The 21,493-nt window shown below is 44.0% G+C and overlaps 1 protein-coding gene across 5 annotated transcripts in view; it reads left to right on the top strand.

Moving 5' to 3' along the window:
- Positions 1–21,493, top strand: part of TULP4 (TUB like protein 4) — a 224,972-nt gene that overhangs the window by 188,599 nt on the left and 14,880 nt on the right. For 4 of the 5 annotated variants that reach the window (XM_077898513.1, XM_077898530.1, XM_077898524.1 and 1 more), the window contains 5 exons: positions 5,192–5,358; positions 13,051–13,275; positions 14,311–14,545; positions 18,990–19,134; positions 20,553–20,612. In XM_077898513.1, coding sequence (XP_077754639.1) covers positions 5,192–5,358; positions 13,051–13,275; positions 14,311–14,545; positions 18,990–19,134; positions 20,553–20,612 — 832 coding nt within the window. The remainder of the gene's footprint in view (positions 1–5,191; positions 5,359–13,050; positions 13,276–14,310; positions 14,546–18,989; positions 19,135–20,552; positions 20,613–21,493) is intronic. The other variant, XM_077898548.1, reaches the window with a different exon arrangement.

The following is a 21,493-nucleotide window of genomic DNA, read 5'->3' on the forward strand; positions in this document are numbered from 1 at the left end:
AAATAAATAAAAATAAAGGGACCCACTATACTCTAAATGGAAGGTCAAGGGCAAACCCAAAACTGCAGTTCAGCTTGCCCCTGTCATTCAGAACTGACCCTCAAACCAGAGAGTTGGAGCAGGTGCTTCTTGCCTGAATGATTCAAGACTCACAGGCCTGTAGAGACCACAAGTCCATATACTTAACTGTTGATTGCCTGTAATGTGTTATACCTGTCTGCACACCCCCAAGTATGTATTCTATTTTAAAATTGTATATTTTTAGAAGTTCTACTCCCTTTTATGAATGTCCCATTTTGTCTCAAAACTATAATTGTAAGGAATTACTTCGTCTTTAAATTCCTGAGGGACATGGACTTTGCAGAAGTCTGTGTTTATACACATACACAAATGGGCTCCTTTAAAAGCTGAGTATTATGTGTGTGTGTGTGTGTGTGCGTATGTGTGTAGTGATGGTGAACTTAAATTCCTTGGGCTTCTCTGTGTTCTTTTCTGAAGGTTTTGACCTTTGTGGAGCCAAACTGCAGGATAGTCATCATAAATTCTCACATATAGTTAGTAATCCAAGCTCTTCTTTAGAAATTCTATTTTTAGGGACTCCTGGGTGGCTCAGTCAGTTAAACATCTACCTTTGGCTGCGGTCATGATCTCAGAGTCCTGGATCCAGCCCCGCATTGGACTCCTCGCCCAGCGGGGAGTCCTTTGCCCCTCCCTATCACTTGTGCACACGCGCTCTCTCTCTCTCTCTCTCTCCCTCTCTCTCAAATAAAATCTTAAAAGAGAAAACTTTTTTTAAACCTTTAACCAAGTTGATTAATTTCATCAGAACTTGCCTCTAGTCCTGGAGTCCTGAACTTTGTTCCCTACTGTGTATCTGAGCAGGACTGAAAATAGCATGCTTATACTCCTTCCATTGTATTCTTTATATAGCAAATTTTTCAAATTCTTTGCTATCTTGCTTACCTGTGGAAACTGAGGAAATTCTACCTTAAAGAAAAAATCTACATAGTATCCCAACTTTGAGGACTTCTATTTATCACACAGTGAACCATAAATTAGCTCACCTTATCTGGGGATTTTATCCTTTGTTGTTACTATCTCTTCCTTGATAATGTAGGGGAGGAAAGACTTTTCCCTCTAGAAATCTTTGGTTCTCTGACTGTGACCCTGTAAATTAGACTGACAAAAGACAGATTAACAGGTGAAAAAGAAACAAGTTTAAAAAAAAAAAACAAGTTTATTAGCACGTGCATTGTACTTACCAGTGAAAATGTTCAGAGATGAGTAACTCAAAGGGGTGGGTAGAACTTGGGCTTATAAAGCATGTTAACAAAAGAATAATCTGTTTATGGAGAAGTGACAAAACAAAGGGAAAGGACTTAAAGTTTCTAGGACAGCAAACTGTAGGAAGGTAAACATATAGAGGTCTAGTGGAAGATAGGGCTCCTTCCTGAAATTTGTCATATAGATTCTCCTGGTCCTATCTGTGGGCTGATAAGGATCTAGAGATATCTCCAGTATTAACTTCTGTCCTTCCTGGTCAGAGGGCGAGGTGGGGGGAGGGGGGGAGGGGGGGCCTTCCCAAATTTACATCCTGCTTTTTAGCAGAGGGGAGGAGAGAGCTTTTTTTGTATCTGCTGCTGCTTAGCTCAAAATAGTTTTTATGCCAGTATGGCATATTTCAAAGTGGCATATTCTGCTACCCTTCAAGGAAAAACAGTAGAATGATAAGCTCAGAAATTCTCTGACCTAGCCAGTTCCTCTCTTGTATATAGTAAAGTAAAGCTCTCAAAGGCACTGGTCGTTTCACCACACATTTGTTTTAAAATCAAAGAATTTAAACTCCTAGGTTTTATTTCCTTTGCTATACAGAATTTCCTCCTTTTGTCACTGCGTAGAATATACTAAGAAAGTCAAGAGGGGATTTTGATTTTGAAGTAGAATGGTTTTGGTCAGTGGTCCTGTCTCCTCTGGTAGTTCTGACTGATAGAGGTTGTACCCATCATCCTCATTGAGTATGTGCCAATGTTGTTCTGTCCTTAGTACACTCACCAGAAGCACTGTTATTAAAGAAAAAAAAAAGTACGTGTTATTTTACCATCACACACTTTCCTACTTTGTTCATGTGCTCATCACTTTCGCCTTCTCAGTGCACAATCCATGTACACAAATGCAAGTACACATATATCTAGTGACTAATAAAAAGGTGACTCATCAACATAGATATCCAAGGAACAAAGGCCCCTGTGAACCCCAGACTTCTAGCTAGCAGGTCAAATACATGTGGTGTTTAATAAGAGCACTGTTCTTTCTCCAGGAATACTTGGCTGCCTCTTTTTGACCCAGCACTAATCCCACACAAGGGACTCTTGTTAACACAAAAGCACCAAATTTTCTCATTGCTTACTGTATGTAAAATTTTGACCCTCCAGGCATAAAAGATCTGTAAGACAGTCTGACTAAAGTAAAATAGTGTGCCTATGTTAATTTTTGTGTGTGTAAAATGTTTAAGAGACTAAAAATCGACAAACACCTCAAAATCATCAGTAAAGGGATGCTTGGCTGGTTCAGCCAGTAGAGCATATGACATAATTTTGGGGTTGTGAGTTTGAGCCCTGAGCATAGAGTGGGCATAGAGATTACCTTAAAAAAAAGTCACCAAGAAAAATTGGTACTTTACGAAGATGAGCCTCTTTTGTGCCTTGTAACTTCACACACATGCCCAGAGACCCACTGCTAAGAGCCTTAGGAAAAGTGAAAAGAGGATTACTAAATAAAGCATTAGTTTGTTCTTTCTGGCTTGTATTTTAAAGTGAATTTTTAGAGGTTTAAAAATTGTAAAATCATTACTGAAAGATTGGGCAACGGTATTGGGGATTATTTTATATTCTAACATAAGATGGACATAGCTTCAAAAACTTTCTGGGACAGAAAAGATTCTGACCACATCTAGGCTTCTGTATCCTTCTTTATCATAATGAAATCTAGAAAGTGAATATTTCTTTCATTCTGTAGTAATTTATGAGAATTTTAAACTCCTGCCCTAGGAATTCAGTCCCTCTGGAAGTACTCACACACCCCTGGCTGACACTGAACAAATCCAGTTTTTCTTTCTTAATTTCACTCCTGAATTCTTTGTGTCAGGGTTTTCTGGAAAGATTATTTCCCCTGGTGACTGTGTGCCCATTGTATATACATCAGGAGTGGCTTATGCTGCATGTCACAGGGCTATACATGTTGCTGCAGCACTTGATGCTATTGGTTGTGTAATGAACAGAACAAGAAATGGAGTTATTCCCATGGAACTTGTTCTTTTTTTTTAAAGAACAGCTTCCCCACAGCGACCATAGCTGCCTCACTATAACTTGGTAACTGCGCTAAAGAAATCCCCAGTCATCTGCATGGGGATATGTGGACTCAGGCTTACCTGGGACCAAGGGCGCCAGCATTGGGGGCAGAGCCTTTAGTCTTTGAGCAGTGTCTGAATGGACTATGTGTCCGGGCCAGCCCTGCAGGGGCAGCAGCCCACTTTTCTGTTGGGAAAAACTACTGAGTAGCAGGATTCAAAGAATCTTATTAAAATAAGTAAATAGCACAAAGAGTGGTACAGGTATGTCACTCATTCATTCCCTGACTGAAGCAGGCTGGTGGAGGAGCCTTGGGAGTTGGGTGCTGGCCTCTTCACCTGTGCAGAGCCACAGTGCTGCTTGTGTCCTGAACGACGACAGGCTCTGTGCTTTTGTCTTCTGTATGTGTCAGTGTTAGCTGCTCCTCTTTTTGACATCTTTGTGCTGCCAAAAACTATAACCTGGAGAAGGTCATTTCAGTTTCATGATCACAGCCGACTTCTTAGTGGAACCCCTGAGCCTTTTCGGTTTCTATTGCATACTGAAGTATGTGCACACATCCTCAAGCTTCCCCCTCTTGTCTCGTTTTAGATCTTACACACCAGGATATTTAATTGATTCTTTTAAGTTATTTTTCATTTCCTGGTTTGTATGTAACCTTCTTCATATCCTTTTAAAAGGAAAAGAAAAAAACTCCTTTTACCAATGTTTTCACTATCTCAGATTGTAGAGTGTTTTTCAGTTTGTGGTTATCTGTAACTGCCTTCACTCAGTCCTCTGCTGCCTCCGTCTCCAGCTTTCAGTGGCTCACTTGATACACAAGCTCTCACTTCCAGGGATGTGGGAGCCATCCTGTCCCCCGACTGCTGTCCGGTTTTCAGAGGAGGTCAGGAACACTGGAGACCTCGGAATGTGCTGTTATTAGTGTCAAAATTGGCATTGCATGTGACTAAGAGAACGCTGTGGGGGTCGCATGTGACCTAATGAGGCGCAGGCACTGCTGGCTTCTAAACCTGGCTCTGAAGTTCGTCCTTTCGTGACAGAGCACCTTTAGGCTCCGGCCAGCCTTTCTCAGAGAGACCTCTGACTTCTGGATTTCAGCAGACTCTGTAAGAGCCAGATAGGGTTCTCAAGTCTTGATGGGGAAGAACTATGCTATAATCCTATTAGTACGAATAGCTTGTTTTACCAGCCAGAATAAGTAAATTGCTTATGTTGGGATTAGACTATTTCATAGACATTTTTTATAGGTACTGAAATGGCTTATAGGTTCTCCAGAGTGAACATTTCTGACAACACTCCCATCCAACAGAAGTGTTTATCTTCTTTTCTAAGCCCCCACAACATCCCAATGTGGAATAAAAGTCAAGGCCTTCATATGCAGTTATGTCCTTTATCTGAACCTTATCTGCCCAAGAGTGCACAGAAATCAAATGAATAGAATCTTAGACTTTACTCTTGACTTTTTGCATCTGTAAACCCCGGAGTCTGCTCTAGGGATGGAGGCACAAGCAGGAGAGAGAGAGCCATAGATTTAGTCATCTTACCTGTGCTCTCACACTCTAAAGGTCTAAAGGAGTTAGACCTTTAACATGCTGGCTTCATCATATGTGGTCTTACCTGGTAGAGTTGTGTTTCAGAGGAGCTGCGCTCGCCATCCCGTAACAGACACCTGTTTAAGCAGAGTCTGTATTATCTTCAGAGAAATGAGTAGCTGTTGTCTTCATGAGAAAAAGCAGAAGAACCACCTCGTATTTGCTAAGCAGCTCTGTTTTCTAAACCACTTATATGACAGTTCAGGGAGGGTCATGTCATCGTGCTGACCATTTTCTTTGTGATTTCAGAGGTGGTGACCCAGTGGTGCACACAGGGAGACCTCTTGGCCGTCGCTGGTATGGAACGGCAAACTCAGCTTGGTGACCTCCCCAATGGCCCACTTCTGAAGAATGCTATGGTCAAGTTCTACAATGTCCGGGGGGAACACATCTTCACTCTGGACACGCTTGTGCAAGTAAGGATGTGTGTCAAGACATTCATTGTGATGCTGAACTCCATTAAATACTGAAAGTTGGTTTTCCTTACTGTAATTATCTTCAACAGATTTTAGTCTTTCTTTGACCTTAATTAAATTATGGAGTATAAACCAGAAAAAATAAGGGAGAAAGAAGTTTTTGCCTTTAACCAGAATACTTTCTTAACATTCTCCACTCAAAAGAGTGGACAGTGAGTAAACAGTGAGCTGCTGTTTATTATCAGTCCAAAGTAGAAATTAGAAACTTAAAGAAGTGTGTGCTGAATCTTCATTTATTCTTTCTGACTTTGGTTTTTATGCCAGTAATGACTTTTACATTTGAACTAAGTTATTATTAAACAGTAGGTAAAAAGGCTTAAAGATCTGGGATGCCTGGGTGGCTCAGCAATTGAGTGTCTGCCTTTGGCTCAGGTGTGGTCCTGGAGTCCTGGGATCGAGTCCCACATCAGGCTTTCTGCATGGAGCCTGCTTCTCCCTCTGCCTGTGTCTCTGCCTCTTTCTCTCTCTGTGTCTCATGAATAAATAAATGAAAATCTTAAAAAAAAAAAAAAAAAAGGCTTAAAGATCTTTAGGAAAGTATGCACAGGTAGCCGTTTCTTATTTTTATTTTCCAGAGATCTTTAGATCAGTTCACTTCTTATCTGGATCAGCTTTCATGGAGGATGAAATTCTTTTTTTTTTTTTTTTAAAGATTTTATTTATTTACTCATGAGAGACACTGAGAGAGAGAGAGAGGCAGAGACACAGGCAAAGGGAGAAGCAGGCTCCACACAAGGTGCCTGACATGGGATTCAATCCCAGGTCTCCAGGATCACACCCCGGGCTGAAGGTGGCACTAAACCGCTGAGCCACCTGGGCTGCCCCGGAGGATGAAATTCTTAGTGGGGTATAATGGAGATGGGCCTGACAGTGAGTTGAAGATTGACAGGGGTGATAACAAACTCTAGAGTCTTACATCCTAACCTTACCCAGCTCAAAGAGGCAGATATACCTGATTTGGGGAAATTTGTAATTAGTTGTAGACATTCATTATTTAAATATATTTTTTTTTATTTGTGAAAAATACACTTGACTTACAATTTACCATTTTAAATAATTTTTAAGTGTACATTTCAGTACATTAGCCAATCTCCAGAACTTTTTCATCTTACAAAACTGAAACTGCCAGTTCATTGCCTATAAGTGCTCAGTAAATATTTGCTTGGTGGATTGATTTATGAACAGTTGTGAACATATGCTTTCTTTAATTCTTTCTGTTGATAGTTTGAACCAGTAGGCTAGGTGCCTTCTCAGTCAGATATCATGCTGCCTTTTCTGACCCTAGCCTAACTAAAAATATAAGTGTAAGAGAGGGTGGGACTTTCCAGCTCTTTCTCAGTTAATAAGGCTTTTACATTTACTAGAATATTTGTGAATTGAAGTGCTGAAACAAACTCCAGGTACATTCAGAATTGTCCACTATTCTGTCTGACTCAGGATACCCCTCCTGCTAATATTCTGTTCCTTCTACAAGGAATGTAGAAGGAATCTCAGCATGGGGAAATCCATCATCCTTAATGCTAACCCAGTTACTTCCTTTTGTAAAGTGCCAATGACTGCTTCTCTGTGAAGCATCCCGTTGGGATGTTTGATATTTCTGATACTTAATACACTTTTTGTCTACTTATATTCTTGAAGTCAAAGACCACATTGTCTTCCATTTCTCTGATCGTCACTGTGCCTAAAATATGGTAGAGGTTGAGCGGCCTCAGCCATTGCAGACGTTCTCATCAACTGTAATGTGAAACTAGCAATAGGTGTTGAATTTTAACTGATTGGAGCTCAGAGATAAGAGGGGAGCTTAGCTTATCTTCCTTTGAGGAAAAATACCCATATAGTGTCTCAGCATTTTAGTACATTATTCTTTTTTTCATTTGGGGATCTGTTTCAACCATTGAAAAAATTGCCTCAATATTATAAAGCTAAATAATGAAGCTATTTAAAAATCAACATTAATTATATAGATAGCACCAACCTAATTTTTTTCTGTAATGATTCTAAAATCACATGTTTTCTGTGCTATGCTATTCAAGTTGTCCAAAGGCAGGGACATTTAGGAAGGAAGTTAGGAAATTTATTGGGCTGTTTATAGAAAGAACTAAATGCAATTTAGATTGGATAATTTATTTCCAAGTTAATTAGATTGTAGGTTATTGCGTACAAAGCTGTTGCTGGGCACAAACTTGCGGTAACCTCAGCTTTAAAATTGATTCTCCTGATTTACTCATAACAGCAATGCCAGTGGCTGAAGCTCTTATAAGGAAATATACTGCAATTTATTTTCCTTTCCTTTCTACCTGTTGTAATTGAAAATTCTGTAATTTACCTCATTAGCTATTTCTGTGACCAGCTATATGTAATTGCGTATCTGTAAATCTGACAACGGATTTTTTAGAGTTAGCATTACTGATTGAAGTTTGCAAAACGTAGTAATTTGGGTTTGGGGTTTTGGTTGTTTGATTGGTTTTGCTTCAGCTTTATGAATTTTTTTTTGCATGAAAGGTCTGTTAGCAGAGTCAGCTTATATTTTGTAAGGTTTAGTTGTTGATATAAGATATCTGGATTAAAAACCAAGAAGGGAGAGGAAAAGGTGGTATGGAAACGAAAAATGAAATGAGAGATTGCCTTTATGGTGATCGAATCGACTCTACTCCAGGAGAGTCCATTAGCAAAGGTGTACATTGCCCCCTTTGGTTGGGGACTCACTGTGCCTATTCTTACGAAGCTGCCCCAGGAGTGCTTTCTCCTTGGTTTGCTATAAATAGATGAGAAGGCCCTTCCTGGGTTTGTCTGCTTTCAGGATACAAGAATGGTATGCTCTTTTAAAACTGAAATGTGGGTGCCTGAATGCTGAGCTAGCTTTTACTACTATACCTTAGTCAGTGGCCAACTCATTATAGCTTAACATTCACAACTGTCCATGGCTCCAGCCAACATAGTTTGATGGTAACTGGTCTCAACTTGGTCTATTTAAAAGTGAACTGTTCTAGAAAACTTTCCTTCCTTGTATACACATCAGACATTCCCTTTGTACACACCTGTACAAACATTAGACATCCCCTTCAAATATTAGATATTAGACATTTGAAGTACATTTCCTCTAAGACTGAGATCATCCCACTGTCTAGGGGAGCTGCAGAAAGAAGGGGCAGAGCTGCAGCAACTGTGGGAGACCAGGAGGGTGCTCTGACACCCATAGGACCGGATGCCTCAGTGGGCCCTATCCCTGGTTCTCAGCCCAAGGTCCTCGTCAGCCAGAAACTGTGGGTTCAGACAGCCTTGTGGTTCCTCCTTATGACAGCCAGATGCCTCCTGGCTTTGACCCTTTTGGTTTTCTGTTGTCTTTTCACTTGCTTGAGCAGCTTATCTTTAATATGGAAAGAAGATCCTGTTTTTTATTCCTCTTAAATTCTTAGAGGACTCCATGCAGCTCACTGCAGATACAAAAATAGCAGTGCAGTGAGGAAGCTTTCAATGTTTCCAAATAAATAAACTCCCACCTCAGTCAGGCCTCTGCTGAAACTACCTTGTTGGAGCGGTCTTCTGTCCTCCACACTGTCTGAAACGACCCCCTTGCTCTCTCACAAGCCCCTTCTGCCCTGCCTCACTACCTGACGTGATCAGATAGTCCATATCAGAGGATCAGATGTGCATCTTGCTCCCTGTCCCACCTCAGAGTGGCAGCTCCATGAGAGCAGGAAGCTTACTTTGTTCAGAGTTGGTCCCCAACACTTAAGAGTGTGTCTGACCCATTGTGTACATCTAACAAATCATTAACTGAATAACTGATGGCTCCACAGATGAAGAAGTGACTGGATGAGTGTGTGGTGGCTGTTGTATAGCAGCAGGAAATAAGGCTTCATGTGTCAGGGGAGCTGAAGCTGACCACTTACTAGTACAATCCTCACTCTGTAGCCAAGGAGCAGACTGACCTGCTCCCTCATGGGCTCGGTATCAGATGGTGAGACAGGGAAAGACACAACTCGACTGTGTGTTAACCACTCACCAAAGCTCCATACAAATAGCATCTCTCTCCAGCTGAGTAATGCCTCCCCTTGTTCCCTCAAACGCACTAAAGCACTAGATTCCTGCCACACCGATGCTCCCTGAAATGTAGATCATCTTCTTGTCCTTTTGCCTTGGATTTAGACATGCAAAGTATGTGAACTTCCCACACAAATTAAGATTTGAATGTTACCAACTTCACAGTTCTAGCCATCGGTTCTAAAAATTGTCATTTTGTGTGATTTGAGAGAAAGATTAAGTCCACAGATTTATGGCTGAGTTTTTCCCTAGCAGACAGCAGCTGTTCAAACAAAAGCATTCAGCTGTGGGAGTTGTGTTAGTGTGCACTCTTATCTATTCCCAGGTTTACTGGAATTAAACATTTGGTACGTTTCTCTTCTGTAGCTAATCCTGGTTGGTGGGCAGTTCTTAGGGAGGATGGTGCTCTGTGGGTGAGGGCTGTGGGCAGGCAGACAGTGGATTCATGCTCTGCTGGCGCCGCAGATCCTAGGTGTCAGAGGGCAGAAATCACTGATTGGGTGGCAGCTGAATTGAGACACCACACACCCCACCCTGTATGTCTGCAGGCATGTGCACTTGCCTTACAACAGTCCATTTGTAGGCTGGAGTCCCTGTAAGCAGTACTGAAAAGTCAGCATCAAAAGGAAAGGAGACTTTAATAATGTAAAGTGACATATAAAAACGGTGTAAAAATATTTAAAAAGATATAAGAGGATTTCATGAGTGGTTTCTCATTTGTTTATTTCCAACTCTGTTGAGTTGACACGAAGGTTGTGTAAATTTCAAGTATACAAGTGTGGATCTGATACACTTATGTATGGCAATAGGATTGCCATCATAAGGTTCACTAACACCTCTATCACAACATGTAATTGCCGTTTCTTTTTCATGGGAAGAACATTTAAGATGCAGTCTCTTAGCAGCTTTCAAATAAATAGTTATCTAGTCTTTCTACAGGCTTACAGGACTTAAAGGTATCCTGAGGTCATGGCCCACTGTCACTCTTCTCTCCTCAGTGGGAATTACAGTAATCAATTTCCCCACATCAGGGAGACCTCAGACCTTCAGACAAGAGAATCAGCTCCCACTGTCTGTAAATTCTTCTTTATTTCTCTAATAATATCCTTAAAATTTAGTATAGAAAGGCACCAGTATTTATTTTGCTATTTTATCATCTTACAGAGAGTATATGCTATAAAAATAACTTACATGAGCATAAATCTCCCCTTTACTGAGACAGACAATTACTGATGTGGGCAAGTAAGTGAATGCTCATCCCAGATTACTGTGCTGTAAATCCCTGTTGGCATTCTCAGTACTTCCCAGTAATCTGCTCTGGATGACAGCTCCCCCGTGGAGCCCCCGAAGGGGTCGCTTCCACAGGCCGCATACCTCCTGCTCTGTGCTCTGAGTTCTGGTTTTCACCCTTTCCAGCCTTTCAGTCCTCCTTGTGGAGAAGTGTGTTTCCTCATGGATGCCATGCGCAGAGTGGTAGCACAGTCTCCTTCCCCACCTTCCAGACGGGCCGTCCTCTTGCTGTCTCATGCACCTAACAGCACCTCTGGCTAATTTATCTCCACTTGGGGTCCATGTGATCTTCGGATTCTTTTCTGCCATAATGAATCATCCTGGTCATTGTCCATTTGCTAATGATGTAGCCTGTTTCTCCTTCTATTTGCCTCTTCTACAGACATATTATCCAGCTGGTTTCTGAGTAAAATAGCCTTGACTGGATGGATTAAGGGACAATTTGGGTCTCTTACTTTATTTGTGACCAACAGTTTAATTTGTTCATGGGGCATTATACACTCTATAGGTGGTGGTGTGCTATATGGACCAGAGAAGGGAGCACCTTGTAGAGTGAGCACAAGTGGTGGGGTTGAAGGGAAGTGGGTAAGAATGATGGCTTCCCTGGATATTCACTGTAGCAAGGCACTTATCCTCTCTGAGTGTCAAGTTCCTGGTGTGGTAAATGGGAGTAGTGACCTACATGGCAGGAGTGAAAGGATGAAATGAGATGCTGTATGTGCTCATGAAGCTGTAAGAGAGAATTTTCATACACTTTGAAAGTCTGCGTAAGTGGTTTAAATTTCTTTGTACAAAGATACAAGAGACAAATACTTATCATAAAGATGATTTTATGTAAGATCCTCCCAAAACATGTATTAACTGCTAATATGAAATGCAGAAGGCGGGACAGAGGGGACAGGAAGATAAATATATAACCTGCACTTACGGAGGGTTGTGCATTATCTACTTTGTCTCTGATAGTAATTACGGCTTACTCTAAATTAACCAGCCTTCTGTGGGGTCTGCCCCACATGTGGGATCCTCTTGTATGGAGGCCCAAGTGGAAGTACTCTGGACACCCGCATACTTGAGTTCCCAGCTCCATGGTCCTCCTCCAGGGGCCATGGCTCTGGTCCCAACCCACCCTGCCCGGGCTCACAGAGTTGTAAAGAGAAGATGGAGTTATCTTCAGCCTGTGTTTTGTTTTGAAGTTGAAACCAGGATTAGCTGACCCTGGAGGCTATTTTAAGCAAGTGTCTTCATTGTCACTAAAGTGTTGTGAAAATTCTGCTCCCATCACTCCTGTAATAGACCTGACACCCCACTTCTGATCTTTGCAGTCCCTCAAGACTTCCCTAAATTAGAGCCCCATCCAGTTGGACAGGAATGAACCAATTCTCCCTTGGCTTCCTGGTCACAGCCCTCCACCTCCTCCTTTCTTCCGTGGTGGATATTACTTAGCTCATACCCCTGAGCCTTGGAGTTTGTTTAATACAACTAGTTTCTGACTTCCATATTTGGATTTCAGCTTATCCTTTCAAAGCAGTGGTAGCCGCAACTCCCAGAAATGGCCACTGCTAGAACTGCATGTCCCCCCGCCACTGTCTTCTTCCCCAATAGCTTTCTGCTTTCTTCCTCTGGCCCTTAGCTCGAGGGCAGCTGAGGGTGCCTGTGATTCAGGGTCTGTGGGTGATAGCCTATGACAGGTCTCAGAAACACCTTTGACATCTCTCTCCTTTAGTCCTCACAGCTCCCATTTCACTCCTGAGAACATGGGAGATATCCTAGGGCTGTATAGCATTCCCCAGGTCACACAGCATGTGAGTCTAGCTGCAGGGTCGATTTCACTTAGAAATGCTCCTTGTTGAGACAGAAGGGAAGGGCTTCTGGTCTACCTCCTCACCACCTCCCCAAGCCACAGGAGTGACCACTGGTTTCTCAGGGATCCAGATAACCAGAGTTTCAGTAAGGAATGTGAGTTACTGTACCCCAAGGTAAGTGCATCTTCTAATAGAGACATCATTACACAGAGATAAGTTGGGTTTTATGGCACTAAATCAAATGAGACAATACGCATAAAAGAACTTTGCAAAACAATTCCAGTGTTTTGCATTCTGTCCTGGGGACCCGACTGTTTTCCAATGAGAATGCTGAATTTCTGTGATGTAGTATTTCATTGTCTATCATTTTTAAAACCAATATTCTCTGAAACTATTTGGTCAGTTTATTTTGTTTGACATATGCGTGCAAGGTCTTATGTACTTTACCACAAGAACAAAGCAAAGCCTAAGTGTAGCCTCCTTCACTTCCTGGCAGCGCCCCATCGTCTCCATCTGCTGGGGACACCGGGACTCGCGGCTGCTGATGGCTTCGGGACCAGCCCTATATGTGGTGCGCGTGGAGCACCGTGTGTCCAGCCTGCAGCTGCTGTGCCAGCAGGCCATCGCCAGCGCCCTTCGAGAAGACAAGGACGTCAGCAAGCTGACGTTGCCCCCCCGCCTTTGCTCTTACCTCTCCACCGCCTTCATCCCTACCATCAAGGTAAAGTCTGTCCACCCTCCTTCTTCACTTCCTCTTCCCCTTGGCTCCCTTCTCCCAGAGGGCTGTCCAGAAAGGCAGAGTCAGAGAAGGTGAGCAAGAATCCGAGAGCCAGCTTGCAAAAGTCATGTCTGCTTCTCCTTGGCTAAGAGTATCTGGGTGATAAATGCTCCAAGCGTGGTCTGTCCCTGGCACCACTAGTATCCACCAGAGACTCACCTTGTATGAGGGGCATAAGCTTTCTCGCAGCAAAGGCCATATTCAGAGGTTGATTGCCATGCCATTCTGATGATCAGCCTGCCTTGTTTAATCCTGCCTTCCTGGCAGATGCTTCAGAAAGATGGGAAACCCATTCCTAGAAGTTTGAGTAGCTTGTTCCATTGCTAGCTACAGAAATGGTCAGATTGAGCCCTGTCCTGAAGATTGAGCCATATGCTGACGAGGGGTGACCGCCCCCCCCCCCCGCCACCGCCCTCAGCACACGCTGTCACTCGTCCTTTACATGGACAGTAACTTGAGAATTAATGTGTTCATTGGTGGTGTGTGCCATAGGTCTGCCAGCTGTGGTTCAAGTGCGGGTCTTCCCACTAACCTTAGGGCCTCTGCACCTTACATTCTTTCTTGCATTCTCTTGTCTGTATTCTGTCTCTGCTTCTGAGTATCAGATTGACTTGTTCAAGGTGACTTTTTCCCCAAAGAATCAGTTTTAGATTCTGTTGTGATGTTTTTTCAAATTGCTTTACAATCTCGGTCATGTACCAATTGATTCTCAACTCCAGCTGCACATTAAAATCACACAGGGAGTTTTTGAAAAACATACCTGCCCAGCCCCCTGCCCTCAAGATTCCAGTTTCATTGTTTGAGGTGGGATCCTAGCTTAAGGACTTTTTTCAAGCTCCTAGGAGATTCTTATGTGCACCCACAGTTAAGAATTGCTGTTCCACAACACATGGTTAACCCTCCCGAAGCTACCAGCCAGTACTCTGTTGTAGTAACCACTGATGTCCATGCTCTTTCCTTTCCTTGTCCTGCCTCCAGCCCCCAATTCCAGATCCCAACAACATGAGAGACTTTGTCAGCTACCCCTCCGCGGGCAATGAGCGTCTGCACTGTACCATGAAGCGCACGGAGGATGACCCAGAGGTGGGCGGTCCGTGCTACACCCTCTACCTGGAGTACCTGGGTGGGCTCGTGCCCATCCTCAAGGGGCGGCGCATCAGCAAGCTGCGGCCAGAGTTCGTCATCATGGATCCCCGGACAGATAGCAAATCAGGTGGGCCTCCACACCAGAGAGCCTAAGACCTTGTTTTTAGGTGTGGGTGAGGAATAGTATTCCTGACAGCCAGTCAAAGACAGTGCCTACTTACGAAATGTAAGCTGCGTGGTTTCCAAAACTGTATTGAAGCTATTCTCTGTTATTCTCTACATGTACTTTCTGATGGGTTTTTACCAGCATTCTGTAAGACTTCATGTGATTGCGGCCACAGGATAGGGGAGACCTCAGCTATCCGCCAGGGGGAAGCTGGCACAGGCTTTCTGGGATCTATAGATTCCTCTTTTAGTTTCTTATCAGGTGTTACCAAGGGCCTTCATTACTGTTGAGACAAGCTCCAAATTAATAGTGAGGTACATCTCTGCCCTCCCAGAGCAAGTGATAGAATTAAAAGCTCCAGATCTTCAGCCCATTCCTCAGCCTCCTGCTAGAATCTTACTTCTGCTCCTTACTAATCCACTGTGAGCTGCTTTTTAGCTGATTACCAAGGAAGATTCCTTGCGCATCCATAAAGATTTTGACCTGATAAATCACTCTTCCCTTCTAAGAACCCTCTCCTGTACTGATCTTGGTTATTCGCTAGGTGTATTCCGGCCACTTGCTGCATGCTTGTCTCTGCCGTCCTAGACTGTGAGCCTCTGGAGAAAAGGGGCTTTGCTGTTTCCCTTTGTACCATGGATGCTTGCCCAGTGTCCTAAGCCAGTGACGGAGTGACGGCTGAGGCCATGTGCCCCCACCAGCAGTATTTGCCAGCTCAGACGTTCTGCTGCCCCCTGTGAAACCCTGCTCCTCACAGCAAGAAACACTGCCTCCTGTGTCAGTCGCCCATCACTCGGGCTGCTGCTGGTCATTGTGCCAGGCTCTGTCTGCCCCTCTGCATCCTGAGGGCCTGGACAGAGAGAACTGAGTCCTCTCTGTACCCTGGTGCCTGGCAAGCACCTGACCTTGACACAACCTGAGTTGAAAGGGATTTGTTTCCTGGATGCACACTCCTCTCCACTTCTCACTCCTCTTTCTCCCACTGGTCACACTGGTCTCTGCCCCTCATATCCCTGAAGCCATGGTGATATGCTGGTGTCACAGTGTGGTGGGTTCTTTCAACCTGGTGTGCTTGCTCACTCACATATTTCATACCGTTGCCCCACCTCTATCTGTTCTTCATTATTCCTTCAACATCTCTGGCTGCATTCTGCTGTCTGTGTTACTGTATAAAATTGAGAGCAGTAAATCTGTACTTGAACATATTGGATATTAGTCCATTTGTTTGTCTTTTGATTCACACACTGAACTAGTACCAAGAGTGAGTAGAACTGAAGGCTAGTAAGGAGTTGGGTAGAAAGGAGGGGAGACAAGATTCAGAAGGAAGCAGGGCAAGAGAGGAGAATAGGAGAGCAGTGGGTGCCGCCCTTGAAGGGGAAGGGAGGAGGGCAGTCGGTGAGGAGCAGTGCCTGGAGAGGGTGGGGTAGGTGTACATGGGGTCGCCTTCTCCAGGAAGGAGATCGTGGTCTCTAAGGCTCCCCACCATGTGCACAAGTTTATAAAACCTGTACTCAGACTGAATGTTGAAGGGAACGGACATGAAGAGCTTGCTTCTGTCCTGGGTGCCTAAATTCCCCACTAAAAATAGGACAGAAGAAGCAGGCCAGGAGTGCTGTAGGGCGCAGAGGCTGCAGCCTCCCAGACTCCGTGCCAGCCAGGAGCCTGGCCCCGTCCCAGTGCCAGCGTCTCCTTACCGTTCACGTCCAGCTCATATAAAACGCAGACAGACTTAAGTGCTTGCAGTCCTCTGGGAAATAGGACGTTTTATTTTTGTAGTGAAGAGAATCAAAAAGTTATAAAGCCCAGCAGCAGATCACCAGTGTGTATTCCATGCTCCCTTGGTCTGTGGTCTCTGAGTCCCCAGTGCTTATGAGGCCACACCAGGGTGTCTCTGCTTTCCCTGCTTTCAGGGAGTTTATAAACCCTTTTGGGTGACAAGGCAACTTAACACTTGAAAAGTTCAGTAAAAATGTCAAGATTTTAATACCTCAAGACAAAAATAGAAGCCATGTCACAAGGCAAATATGAGTAATTGCCAACCAAATGGTACGTGTAAACGGGCTCAGAGGAGGACGAGTCCTGACTTCGGGTAGTCGGGAATTTCTCGTGAGCTCATTAACTGTTTCAAGCCTGCACGTCATTACTTCTCAGAATGCAGCCCAAGGGCCACCTGCCCACCGATCACCTGAGGTTTTTATCTAAATACAGGTTGCCAGGCCTGCCCTTTATCCCCATCCAGCGAGGCCTCCAAGTCTACAGCTGCCGACACCCAGCTGCCATTTGGGCTCCCAGAGCCTGTGACCTGCTGTTGTAGGTGTTCTCCAGGCAACTGAACAGACACCCTCCTCAAAATTACCAGTCTGTATTTCTGTAACTGAGAGTGGTTTTTTTGTTTTTGTTTTTAGCAAATATCTACGATTTTCTAAAAGGAATCCTTAGAGCTTTTGTCCTCCTAGAAATTCATATGCTGGGGATGCCTGGGTGGCTCAGCAGTTGAGCACTGCCTTCCGCCCAGGGTGTGATCCTGGAGTCCCAAGATCAAGTCCTACATCAGGTTCCCTACATGGAGCCTGCTTCTCTCTCTGCCAATGTTTCTGCCTCTCTCTGTGTGTCTCTCATAAATAAATAAATAAAATCTTTAAAAAAAAATTTATATGTTGAAGCCCTTTCCTGCAATGCTACTGTATTTGGAGACAGGGCTTTCAGGGAGTGATGAAGGTGCAATGAGGCTGTCAGGGTAGAGTCTTACTCCAGGGGGATTGGTGGCCTTGTAGGAAAAGAGGTAGAGATCTTTGTCTCTACAGACACACTCTTAAGGAGAGGCCATGTGAGCACACTGCGACAGGGTGGCTGACTGCAGGTCAGGACCTGATCATGCTGGCACCCTCATCTCCGACCTTAGCCTCCAGAACAGACACCTAAGTTTCTGTGGTTGGAAGTAACCCAGTCTGTAGCATTTGGTTTCAGCAGCCCAAAAGGAGTAGGACATGAGTAAAGGAAATAAGCAAATGGCCTGCCATATAGCAGCTGTGAAATTGTGGATTAGCCAGTAGGTCAGGAGCCGAGTGAACAGCACATAACTGAATTTCCTCAGGCCGGTGAATGGGCTCTGTGCTTATGAGCACACACGAGTTTTCTGTGGATTTACATGCTTTCTGGAACCATGTCCAGGAATCTTTTGACTAAGTGATTCCTCAGGTTTACATAAAGCGCTACTCAGGGCATGTGAATTAAGCCTTTTTATCTGACCAAACTCAGGTGACACCACCCTAGCTTGCTGTATTTGCAGGTCATGCCTTCTGATAGGGAAGTAGTTGAAGAAGAGGGTGATGTGGGCCTATACCAGCCTGCTTCCAGGTAGCATACCAAGCCATTCTCCTCTGCCTCCAGGGGCCTCCGATCGGTCCCTGTCACAGATGTCCACTCCATATGTTCAGAAACATATTAGCAAACTCATCCTTTCAAATGTAAACAGCTCTTTTGAATGATAAACTCAAAGTCCATAAGTTATTTCATTGCAGTTGGACAATTCAGCTTTTTTATGACCTGGCAAGATTCTTGGAGCCTTGAGGGAATGAGGGTTTTGTCAGCAAAACAAAGTGATTCTGAAGCTGAGGTACCTACAGTGAAGGCAGAACAGGGTTTGGGGAGTGAAGGGACGTGAGGAGTGGGAGGGAGGCAGCAAAGGAGAAGGTTCTCAAGGAAGTGTCAGACATGACCTTCATCTATTCTGCAGTTTCATCGTGGCCCAACCTCTGTGCACACCATCTTCAGCCTTCTGCCTGGTGGCCGATGGTGAAAATTGTCTCAAGCGACTTATGTTCAGGCACCCCCAGTAGAGCCCAGGGCTGCCACAGACAGGCCTCCTGCACAGCACTACCTTCCAGCTACTGCTCGAAGGAGGCCAGCATAAACTTCTGGGAGTCCCCACAGTGGACCCAACCTGTCAGGTCTCTAGTCCAGAGCAGGCCCAAAACCAGCAGAGGCCTTGGGAGGCCTCAGGTCAGAAACAGGTTCTTGAGGAGCCCATGAGTCAGCAAGCCCCTTGCTGGGCCTGGGTCCCCCGGCTGCCTGCAAACCCATGTGAACCCAGATGGATGCCTGGTGTGCGGGAAGTTCCCGCTTTTGGCGCAGTAAACACTGCCAGACTATTCTGTACGTTCCAGAGGCACTGAAATTCCGTGCCTGCTTTGATAACAGTAGAAGTTATTGCCTCCTTTTGCTTAGAAAATGTTACAGCATAAAAACTTTAAAGGGAAACCATACTCTGGTGCTTTCTCTTTCAACCTCTGAACTTAACATGCTGGCCTGTAGAGTCGATCCGTCCTGGAGTTTCCAGTGATAATGATCCTCATTACTGTCTAACTGATAGCACTTTCAGACTCTGCTGGTTGTGTCTCACCAGATGAAATCTACGGAAACAGCTTGATCTCCGCCATGCTGGACAGCTGCAACTGCTCGGACTCCAGTGACGTAGAACTGAGTGACGACTGGGCTGCCAAGAAATCCCCCAAAATCTCCCGAGCTAGCAAGTCACCCAAACTCCCAAGGTAATCTCACCACCCCCATCCCCTTCCCCAGGGCTGTTCTTCCTCATCTGTGCTGCTGCGGCTGTCTGCGTCATATCTGCAGCAGAATCCCATTGACGCCGACACCAGAAGAGCCCTGCAAGAGGGCATCCCTGTGCCTTTCATCTGGAAGGTTTGCCAGTGACAATGACAACTTTCCTTTCTTCTCTCCTCTGGATAGAAAAATGCACCCCTAGGAAGTTTGCTAAGCCCTCAGAACTCCTCAGGGTCTGTACTAACAGTGGGCGGCATGGGGTGGCCATAGCCCTGGCTTGCTCGTTTGCTCTCCCAGTTTGAGAAAAGCAAGAAGGTTTTACAGTGAGTGTGATGTATGTAGGGCATTGGAAAGAATGCCAAATTAAATACCCTACAATGCTATAATTGGAAATAAATCATAAACTAAAAAAAATTCATATGCCAAAGGGTTGTCCTCAAAAATGGCAGAAAATTAAGAGCGGATAGTTAAGAGCCCCCTCCACTCCTGGCTCCACTTTCGAAGGCTCTATGACCTCAGGTATAACCTGGACGGGATCCATGACCCCGGTGCCAGTTTCTGTATCTATAGAAGGTAAAGGCTGGGCCAGATCTTCACTAAGTTCTCTTTAGCTCCAGAATTCTGTGATGCTCTGCAAAATTGAGATTTAAGTCATGTGCAGACACTACCTGCCCAGACCTCAAAGACGTGATTTACTGTGCAGTTGATAAAGCAGAGTATCTACCATCCAGTTGAAGATAACATTTCCATCACCCTGAAAAGTTCCGCGTGCCCCTTCCCATTCTATCCCCACGCCCCAGAGCAATCACTGTGGAAACTTCTGTCACCACAGGCTAGTTTTACTTTTCTTGAACTTCACATAAATGGCACCAAACAATACACACCCCTTTTTTATTTGACTTTTTTTGCTCAAGATAATGACTGAGATTCATTTGTGTTGTGTGTGTCGGTAGTTTTTCTTTCTTTGCTCGGTGATTTCCAATTTGTTTATGCTTTTTACCAATGGTTGCTCTTTGGTAGTTTCCAGTTTGGGGCTATTATAAATAAAACCATTGTAGACGTTCTTATACAAGACTTTTTGTGGACACGTGTGCCCATTTATCCAGGGTATAGACCTAGGAGGGGAGATGCTGGGCCATAGCACACGTTAACTTTATTGGAAACTGCCAAACAGTATTCCCAGGTGCTTGCACTGTTTGGAGTTCCTGCCAGCAGCGCCCAGTTGTACTGTCATTGTTAGAAAATAATTTTATCCATTCTGGTGGACATGTTGGGGTATCAGCATCTCTAGTGATTGCTGATGCTAACCAATTTTTCATATGCTTATTGGCCATTTGGATCTCCTCTTTTGTGAAGTGTCTGTGAAATGTTTTGCCCATTTCTTATTGAGTTTTTCTCTCTTCAGGTTGCAAGATTCTTTATGTATTCTATCTGTGAATCTTTTGGCAGAGATACCAACTGCCACGTATGTGATCTAATACAATATGAATTTCTTCTTTTATGATTAGTGCTTTTTCTGTCCTATTTAGGAAATCTTTGTCTACCCTTAGGTCATAAAGACTTTCTTTTGTTCTTTTCCAGAAACTTTGTAGTGTTAGCTTTCATACTTCAGTCTCTGATTAATTTTTGTGTATGGTGTATTTCCCATATAGATATCCAGCCGCTCAAGCAGTTTGATTGATTTTTTCACCTTTATTCTAAGCTTATTAAAATTGCAAATAAAATTATGAACTTTCCTACACTTCTACAGTGTTTCAGCTCTCCCGTTTATTAAAGGAGAACATTTAACCTGGAAGCAATCAAATCTTTTGCCCGTAAATGTCCCTTCAAAGTTCCTGGATGTGGCGTCTCTGGGGCTGTCCTCCTTCCTTCTGTTTTTCCCTGTGTTGAATCCTCCTACACACAGCAACCAGACTGATTGTCCCTGTACAGGGCTTTAACCAGCTCGGTCCCAATGTCCACCCAGACTTTGGGAGTCTCGGTATCAAACTCTCAAGCAGTATATGTGAGGCTCCATGCTTTTCTCTCACTGACTTCCATCAACCTTAACATATGCATTTTTCTAGCATTTTTCGTGAGGTAGACCAGCATTAACACGTGTCCCTGTGTTACAGAGGAACTAAAGACCAGAGATAGAATGTAGGATCAAGAGGCAGCAGAAAAAATGTAGATACACAGATTTTATTTAAATATTGTATCTGGTAAAAGGCTAGATAAGTCTGTTGAAATCCTAACATTGTGGTAGCAATTGTAAATCGTCATAAAGTATAAAGTGAGAAATGGCTCTTCCTACCTGCTGTTTTCCCACATGCAGAAGGCATGTGGACATTACTAAATTTATCTACT

The sequence above is a fragment of the Canis aureus genome, chromosome 1, assembly GCF_053574225.1.
Source record: "Canis aureus isolate CA01 chromosome 1, VMU_Caureus_v.1.0, whole genome shotgun sequence".
NCBI lineage: Eukaryota > Metazoa > Chordata > Mammalia > Carnivora > Canidae > Canis > Canis aureus.